We start from the raw sequence: 9956 nt of genomic DNA, 5'->3' as shown, positions 1-9956 counted from the left end.
AGCCATTCATTCATGGTGGGTGCTTACACAACCTGCAGAAACGTGCACGTTTTATGGTTAATTTATATTTATGTTTCGAAAGCTATGAAGTGCGCACGTGGCAATAGCATGCTATAATAATGATATCTTTATTCAGGCGAGATTTGAGACGAAAAAAATATAGAGCAAACAGGTAATATCTATGAAAGTCTAAGCATCCCCAATGGCTTACAACAGTATTTAAAACACCCATTCGAACCCATTCCCAAGTATCTAGAGCGCCCATTAATGCACCAATAAATTTCGTCACCACCTGCCCTTGGTATTCCATGATTCTTGCCTCACTTACCCTCCAGACTCCCAAATCCCACCCCTCGAATTTGCAAGTGCACGCAAGGGCGGATACAGGATTTTTCCGGGGGGGGGGCGGCACAAGGGTCTGACAGATAAACGGTCGTAAACATATTTGGGATTAAGAACAACACACAGTAATTACTGTACAAAATATAATCTTTGTTGTAATATAAACGTTACTAATATGAAAATATTAATAAGTAACATGTATAATAACGACAGTTTTCTTTCATGTTTTATTTATACAGTTTATTTTTTCTAATTAACTCGCGATCAATAACGGATAAATCAGAACGGATTATTTTCATGTATGCATAACATGCTCTCTGCCACCGTAATGATTTTCTAACTTTTGCGTTGTACCATCTTGGTACGCTACCGTTTTTATTTTACTAGGGATCTAACTTTTGATACTTGAATTTACAAGCGAAAGAAAAGCTTTTTAAGAGCCCTCTATAATCAATTCTTTTACTGATTACACAAGCGAGCGTAATGATAACGAGACTGTGTTAAAAATCTTGTCTAATTTTTAAGCGTCTGTGAGGGGGATGTATGCCCCCTTCTAAATCCGCCTATGAGGGTAAACAGTATTATGCAGTGCACCTCAAAGTAGTATGACAGAGCGTGATTTTTCTCGAAATAAATGGAGCATTATTTCCCATTGCGAAGGCAAACGATGCTCAATTAAGTAAAATTATATCACCTGGTTTAAGTTCCGATCAAGCGTGCAGTGCATACATATGTAGAGCGAAGAAAATACTAGTTTTGTTATTCATAAATACCAAAATAATGGTTATCACCAAATGAGAGATTGAGGAGAGTTTCGAAAACTCAGTTTTACCGTGATAAGTAAAACATAACAGATTTCTCTGCGATTTAAAACCTGATACTTCGTTAAGCACTGTACCCGTTTAGTATAATCCATACCAGTTTCTGCCAAGGTTTCCGCGACGCCATGTCACGGAAATGCAAAAAGATACCCGAATCCGTCTCGTGAATCGAGTCATGGAGACGAAACTATAGTTCATCAAAGTCAACTCACTCGACGGGAACCACAAAGAAATCAATATTAATTATATTCCTTATCGAAAGATTACATATCAATATGCCCATTATTAGCAATGGAATTATGCACATTGATTTCCCATATCACCAAAATGGCAAAACTCTTGCTGCACCAATGGTTTCGCTAATTTGGTGCAGAATGACAAGAGCACATTAGGTGAGAGATATCCAAGCCTCAATATCGATACTCTCTTTTTCAATGTTCCCCCAATGTTTTGAAAGAAGGGGAAAGACTACACCAGAAGAGAAAGGAAAGTTCAAATTTTGAGGGAGGCTAATGATCATGCTGAGCGAGAAGTGAAATTTATGGTTATTGTAATAGAAGTGTGACCAAGAAAGAAGGGTTCTAACAACATTTATTATTGATCGCAAGAACCACCGCAAAAGCTATTCTGATGACAAAAAGTCAACTTTGATTGTTAGGCTTGAAAAGCAACGAGATATCATCAGAGAATTGATTTACATGAGACGATTGAACAGGAATAAGAGGAATATACTATTTATTCCTATCTGAAGTATTTTGAATTACAATAGATTTTTATTGCGATTTATTGGACATAATATCCTGCTGACCTCTTTCTAGAATTTTGGAAGTCTTGCCATCTGCAATAACCGTCTTCAAAACATGGAAAATGTCATTCATAATTGATGCTTATAAGTAATGCCCTCAAATATAAACAGACGAAGAAGGTCATAACGAAGAACCGCATGGACTTCAGATAATTGGCATGTAATAGGAAGGAATGGTGGCATTATTCCCATCCTAAGACTGCAATACCATAAATGAACCCAATAGGGAAACAAAACACGAGAGTATTTGAAAACGATGCAGACTCGAAATGACTTTTGTAGGCCAACCACACATTGGAAGAGGAGAAAATATTCATAAACGAAATGCATTCACCAAAGCGGGAACAGAGGCTCATGGATTCAATATACCAAGTAGGTATTAAATATAAGTCCTGATTACTGGGGAAGAAATTAATGTCTTAAAGATGTTAATTCTGCAAGCCATTTCTAAGATTTTTATTCTATCATCTATTGAGGTGAATGATTTCAATCAATTATGCTCAGGTACTTAGTGATATGCATCGATCGCTATAAAGCTTATTATGGTACCAGTTTTTCGCTACCATGGTTGCCATTGAATGCCTTTAAGCACAAGCGATATAAACTAAATTTTTTAATGATCAACGGAGATAACGTATTGCTCGCTAGTTTTATTATAACAGCTTAGTACACGTGTTTCGACTGTTACACAATCATCATCAGGTACTTTAAGTATACCGGGACCAGCCAAGGTGATAACTTTTACGGAGTCACCCGATATTAATAAATTGTGCGCAAAATCCACAGAGAAAAAATAATTCCCCTTGCCCGGGATTCGAACCCGGATCCCCGGGATCAAGTATAGTCCGCAGGAGAGTATGAAGACTCGGTAGCTTAAATGGCTAAAGCACTCGACCAGAAATTGGGAGTTCCAGATTCGAATCCCGGTCATGAAAAATTTTCTCTATGGATTTATCGTACAATCATCAGGCACATTTGATGATGATGGTGTAGCAATCGAAGCACATTAGTAAGCTGTTATAATAAAATTTTTTCGGCAATACGATATCTTTGTTGATCATTATCTATGTTGTTCCAAGACATCTCTCCGCAAAAGGTTGACTTAATAAATTTCGTAAGACTGGGAACATTTGGTAGATCAAGATATTTTCCAGGAGAAGAACCTGATCTGATTACGATTTTAAAGCCAAAAGGCGGAAATTAACTATCCTATTTCCTCTTTCAAGGATCACCTAAGATACTATTTCTTTCGTAGATAAAGCAGAAATGCCTTAGGCTGAGTCCGAAAATTGCTCCTGCCATTTTAACGCTTATTTTAACAAAATGCACTATTTTTGCAACGCTTTTGTATTATATTTCATTAGAATTGAAATAATAAACCATTTCAAACTGATCATAGAAAATAACATGGTCATTAAATCACGACTTTTAGGCAGTGATAGTCCAATTAAATCGAAGGCTTAATTTAGTGTTTTCATATTCCGCTAGCCCTATTAATCGTTAACCTATGTAGGTTAAACATAATTTATGGATTAAACATAATTGCATCCATTTGAAATAATTTATGAAGGCAGGTAAACCTCTTCTAGATATTACTTTAATTCCAATGAGGCTTTTATAGGATGTAATGAAGGTTTGCAAAATTGTGTCGCAATGTATCAAAATTAAAAGAGAATTGGGGTCTGCTGAAACCACTAAAAACATTAAGACACGGGAGAAAGTGCAACATTGTAGCGACTCTCAGCTTGGAATTAAACGCTTATTTTTCGCTCTCTTTTTTCATTAAGCGGGGGCGTAAAAATCATCAATTCATGGGCAATCAATTTTTCTTGATAAAATACTGTTCGGCTGCGATTAGCATTATTTTGATGTGTATGCTTGGAACTTGATTAGTTGTGCCGAAAGTTTTTGGGGTGACATTGTTTAGAAAATATAAATAGTACTGTATACAAAGCTGAAATTATTACTACCACATCTGCCGAAAAATTCAGTAACTTACAAATGGTCTTCCAAAATTATAAGTCTGGATCCTTTTTACTGCAAGTATAATCAGACAACCACATTTTGCGAAAACGTTCTATAGCATTTCTCAGCCACGAAAACTGGGCTCCATTTCCTTCCTCAATTGTAGCAACTCATTAGAAACAAGAGAACCAAATTTTACGAAAAGAATGAGGAAACATTACATGTTTAGAAATTTTATGAATAAACCAAAAAATTCGAACACGGTTCAAGAAAGAAATTAACAAGGGGATGGCCTAATAATACGCATATAACAGTAAGCCAAGCATCGGTTATAAACTTCAATTTTGGAAAGAATTTGTTCCACGTCTTTTTAAAAGTTGAGTCACAGCTTTTCAGTTTCATCGAGTGACGTGCATGTATCTGATATACAATTACTAACAGGTAAAATGTATGCGTTGGCACTGCCTCAAGGAGCTACAAAAAAAACGGCAAATAAATGCCAAAATTTTCTAGTATTTTCAGCAAAAACTCCCATTCCTTATGCATTAGTGGTATATAATTCTTTAATAAACCTAAATTATAGCTATCGATCTACCTTTTGGGTGTTTGCGAAACAAGCAAATATCAATAGATCTATTAAACAACATTAAAAAAAATTGTCCCGATAGTCAATCAGCTATATCGGTTGAATGACTGAAGCAGTACTTAAAATAATAAAACTACAACGAACACCGGAATATGCAACCGGCTAGGGTTATCCAAACTAAAAATTATATCGATGCACCAACAATTGCCGGGGCGAGAATTTTTCTCGTGTGTCGATGCAAATCCACCCCATCCCTTCTCAACAACCCATTCATCCTTCACCCAGCGACCTCGTGACTTGCGGGCGGGCCCCGATTGGCCGAGGGCACGCGCCCGCACAGCCCTCGGCCCCCCACCCCGACACAACGTGCTCTCCTTAAAAACCAAGAGACACCGTCCTCCGGACAACAGTCACCGATTAGCTCGGGAGGGGAAGCACTCTCCCAAAGTTGGAGCAGCCATAGTGAACGTTCACCACGACAATATCCGAAAAGAGGACTTTTGTTACCGCCGAAAAATTTGAGTCGACGCCACCCCGATGGCCGAGATATTCCGCTGCATCTACATGTGCGGGGAGGGTGAGACGGAGACGGCAGCTTCCTACGCCGCTCCCGCTTACACCCCCGCGACCGCACCCGCCCTCAGGGTGAAGTGCCAAGGGCAGCTATCGGACGGGTGCCACACGCCCAGCCCCGACAGCACCCAGGAGCCGCGTTCCCCAACACCGGAGTCGTACGCCCCAGACTTTCCCTCGTCCGTGAAGCAGGAGTGCGGCGCGGGTTGCGGTTGGTCCACGAGCGAGGGAGGCGCGGAGAAGAGCAGCGACGGATCGGACAGCGAGACGGGTGCGAGGTGCGGGGAGGGTTGCGGGTGCGGCCGGAGGGGCGCGAGCCGTGCGAACCGCTCCTCCAAGGCGGTCAGCCCCGTGCTCATGAAGCGACGGAGGCTGGCGGCGAACGCGCGGGAGCGGCGGAGGATGCAGAACCTCAACAACGCCTTCGATCGGCTGAGGACCGTTTTGCCGTCGCTAGGCAACGACCGGCAGCTCTCCAAGTACGAAACGCTGCAAATGGCGCAGAGCTACATCAACGCCCTGTGCGAGTTGATTAACTGAAAAGGACGTGACGCGCGAGTGAAATGTGCACGGATCAGATTCAAACTATTTTTGCCAAAAACACAATCGTTCGCCAGCCTTCAAGTGAGCGAAAAGAAGGCGTAAATTAACCCCCTCGGTCCTGGTGTAAACAATAATTCGACGTTTGAATGTTTTTACCGCTTGGCAAAGTGTAATGTCGTTATTCCAAATTGTTCAGTGCTTCCTGACATATGACAGCGTCATACATAAACACATAAATCGCTAATGTGCTTTGTTAAAATCTAATTAGCCAGAAAACATAAAATGCATACCAAAAACAGCATATGTCCCGGGACTGAGGAGGTTAATATGTTTCCAAAGCTTTTGAACTAATTGTGATAACTAATAACTACGTACTCTAGTGATACCGCCAAAATTGGCGCTGACAGTTGTCTCCGGTAGGATGCTGTTTTGTTGTGCTCCACAATTCCGGTGTACTGAGATGATCCAGAGTCGCTGGATGGGTGTCGACAAATTGTACTGTGATATGTTTACATAGCCTCGAAGTGGTTGCACGTGAATATGCAATACTTATTACGCTTCCCGTTTTAGAGTTGACGTATTCCGTCCAACTTGCACGCGTAATATTGATTATTGCCTCCGAAAGAATTTTTTCCCCAGATTTTGAATATTTATTAGATATAACTATATGAGTGTACAGAACTCAATTTGATGTGAGTTTCCAAATGAATATTCTAGTTTTACTTAAAATTTATTTAAACCAAATGTACAAATGTTAATAATGATTTATTTTTACCAATAAAATAATTAACACATGATTTCAAGTGATACATTTTTTGATATTTTTTCCTTTCCTTAACGTCCCGATAAGAAAAATGTGCTGCAATCTTGGAGAACGAAAAATATTATAATTGCCGCTCTCCAGCAGCTATGAGTCAGTTCAATGTGTGAATATGAAATTATCATTACAGTTTTGGCTCTTTCGCTTCATAGCTTTCAGGTACTTGCTGTATATCTGTTTTGGTACAGACTGTGGCTGATTAGAATTCGCGTATTTTTGTTAAATCTAGTTCCTGAAATTTTAGTTTGCGGATATCGCAAATGAAGTGTGATTGTTTTACTATCCGTACGATATTCTTCTCAATTACAAGTGTTTTTCTAGCTACCAGAGAAATGAAATAGAAGTATAATACAGGTGCTATCTTCTTAGACGTTCTTGTAATTAAAAAATATATGTAGTAATTTCAATTTTATTTCTTCGTTGAGGTTGTTATAGGAGTGAAGCTGTACAGTTTAAAGGTTAACTTAAAACTTACATTACTAGGACTTATCCCTGGACTAAAAGCAAGAAACAAATTAGTTGTCCAAGTGAATGTTCAGAGCGCCTCCAGACCTTAACCCACATAATATTTTTGGAGGAAGAGGGATGCTACTCCATGAAATTCACTCCATCTGCAAAATATTTGCTAGTCTAACCAGTTTCAAAACATTCTGAGACATTCTGCTTTTTAAATTCGTGACCAAACTTTAACACTGTCTAATCTGGAATTTATTAGTGATTGGAAGGATTTTCCAAGTAAAAATTAGCTAATGATCATGATAAATCAGCTTTGGGAAACATCAAATATGTCTATCATTGCTTTATCCCTTCAAACTGCTTGCAAAATGATTAATTATTCATTTGAATTGTGCTTAGGATGACTTAATTAAAGGTACACTTCAGTGGCGTAACTGTGATCCCCCCAAAGCCTCAGAGAAATAAAAAATATTTAAAACTATTGCCACGTTTTGATATAGAATGACTGCATCTGCTTAGCGTTAAATTTTAAGTGCCAAAATGATGTAAATTTATTTCCATGTGTGTCATTTTACAAAACTTTTCCCGGAACCCCCGTTGCCTGGGGGAGGAGTCGCCCTCAGTCCCTACCATCCCCCCAAAGCATATTCCTCTTTACGCCAGTGGTACACTTACTTACATTACGCACTTAATAAACCCGACGAATATTTCTTGTTTTCATCTTCCACCGCCAGAGAAGTTTTAGCAAATGCTTGATTTTTTAAGTAACGATAACATTTTAACGACTTTTGTGACTAATTTAACGCGTAGTCTTAAAACCAGACGAAAAAGGGTAGAACTTTGTGTGTAATTTAAAGCATATTTTTTAAACCAGCGGGATAAGGATAGGTTGATTTAATAAAGGAGGCATAGGTATTTTTCCTATGGGATGGCGTTCCAATTCAGATGATAAATGTCTGCGTAAAAATTATTATAGTATCATTATTCAACGGCACCTTAAGGGCAAGCATACAAATAAATTTATAGGGAAGGAAAGATAGGGATAGGAATATAAAATGGAAAAAGGACGAGGACAACGGTGCTGTGGTAGATGGAAAAAGCCAGAAATCAGAGGGTAAAAATGCGGCCTGACTGGGACTCGAACCTAGAACCTCCCGGTTGCCGGCCGGGTGCTCTATATGCACTCGTCGCCTTAAGCGCAAACATACAAATAAATTCACACAGAGGCAAAGAAATGAAATGGAACATATAATAGGAAAAGGACAAGGACAACGGTGCTGTGGTAGATGGAAAAGGCCAGAAAATCAGAGGGTAAAAATGCGGCCTGACTGGGACTAAGTGGTATAGGGTTCGGGGGGGAGAGGTTATTATGCGGGGGGATCAAGGTATACCTAAACGTCCTGGTAGCGCAACTCGGTAATGCCTCCATGGTTAGGAGATGGTAATAGAATGTACCTAAAAAATTAAAAGTATTCGTACTTACAATTAGATGTACAACATAACTCACTACCAAAAATAAACTCATAAAGCCTTTACAAAAACAGCAAATAGCTTTGAGAAGGAGCTCTCAAAAAACTTCTGGTGTCGCAAATTGGAAGTAAGGATAGCCTCTCATTACAGCGATTGACTTCTTTTGGTGTGAAACTTCGGATTTTCTTTCTAATTTCCATTGTGACTTTCGTCATCTTTTCTCTGGATTTGTGCTTCACGCTGTTTATATTCAGAATATTGTTATTCATATATTTATCCCTTCAAACTGTTTTCTTCTTAAAGGAAAAAGTATAAGTAGCTTTATATTTTGCCTAATAATGTAATCATAGCACAAGGGTGGATCCAGGATTTTTTGTGGGTGGGCAACAGGGTCTGACAGGCAAACGATCGTCTCATATTTAGGATTGAAAGCTACACGCAAGAATAACTCTACTTAATATGCTCTTAATTTTAATATAAAAGTTATAAATATGTAAATATTAATACTTTTTATATTAAGTATAACATTTATGAATATTAGTTTTTTAAATCACGTCTATTTTTTAAGTTTACTTAATTTTAAGTTTTTAAGTGTTAAGTGTTATGGGGGAGGGTGTGCGCCCGTGCTCCCCCCTAAATCACCTTATGTCATAGTACAGGCTTTATATTTTAACTGGAAATTACTGGCAATTGATCTATTTGCTATGTGTCATTAAATAAATAAATATAAAAACGCCTTTGGGCGCAACATTTCTTCAAGACATCTGACGAAGAGATTCGGCCCTTAGACTCCTAAGATACCAAGCTACACAGTCATTTAGGTTAATTGGATAGCTAAAACATTTATAATATTTTTTTGGGAGCGTGATGGCTCAATGGGTAGAACGTTGGTATGCTGGTAGGAGGATGCTAGATGAAGCCTTCGGCCTTCTCACTAAATAATCCTTCGAGTGCGAGGTTGCTAAGGGAACGGAACTAGTTCCCCTTCCTGAAAGTGTGAATTTCACTCGCCCCCTACTAAGTCTGAGGTGAGATGTATCCTTACCCATCCAAACGTCCATACGGTACAATCACAGAGGGTGCATCCTTACTGCTATGCCAAATATTTTGAATGGTTTAATTAAACTTCAAGTAATTTGACAGATTTTAGTGGTTACCTCAAAATCAACGCGGTTTGCCTTTGAAAAATTAACTATATTATATGCAAAATATTATAACATATATAGCGAGAAATGTTGCATCCAAAGACGTTTTGATGTTGTGTCAGTATAAGTACGCATACTTTTTATTTTTTAAGTAGGTACATTCCATGATGATATCCTTACTATACAGGAATAGATGTCGAACTACTTCATATTAGGATACACAAATATGCCTTCGGACACAATGCTTTACCAACGCTTTTTAAAAGGGAATCTGATCCCTAAACGGTCAGGCATTTTTATAGCCGTCCAGTAGTATAGATCTCATTTTTCATTCTCTCACGTAAAAAACGATGCTTTTAAAAACGAGTTGGGCCGCGCGGAGTTCCTGGATGCTATTCTTGGGATCAAGATTCGTACTACTCCTCAACGG

General features: G+C 38.8%; 1 protein-coding gene across 1 annotated transcript; it reads left to right on the top strand.

Moving 5' to 3' along the window:
- Positions 1-5056: 5056 nt before the first annotated feature.
- LOC124171138 (protein atonal homolog 1-like) lies at positions 5057-5632 on the top strand. Its single transcript, XM_046550275.1, has one exon. The coding sequence runs from the start codon at positions 5057-5059 to the stop codon at positions 5630-5632; it is 576 nt and encodes a 191-aa protein (XP_046406231.1).
- Positions 5633-9956: the final 4324 nt, after the last annotated feature.

The sequence above is a fragment of the Ischnura elegans genome, chromosome X, assembly GCF_921293095.1.
Source record: "Ischnura elegans chromosome X, ioIscEleg1.1, whole genome shotgun sequence".
Taxonomy (NCBI): Eukaryota; Metazoa; Arthropoda; class Insecta; order Odonata; family Coenagrionidae; genus Ischnura; species Ischnura elegans.
The sequence above is the reverse complement of the archived record's forward strand: the minus strand, read 5'-3'. Positions and strand labels throughout refer to the sequence as shown.

Excerpts from the sequence above, each read along its gene's own strand:
- LOC124171138 (XM_046550275.1), top strand. The coding sequence starts at position 5,057 with ATGGCCGAGATATTCCGCTGCATCTACATGTGCGGGGAGGGTGAGACG.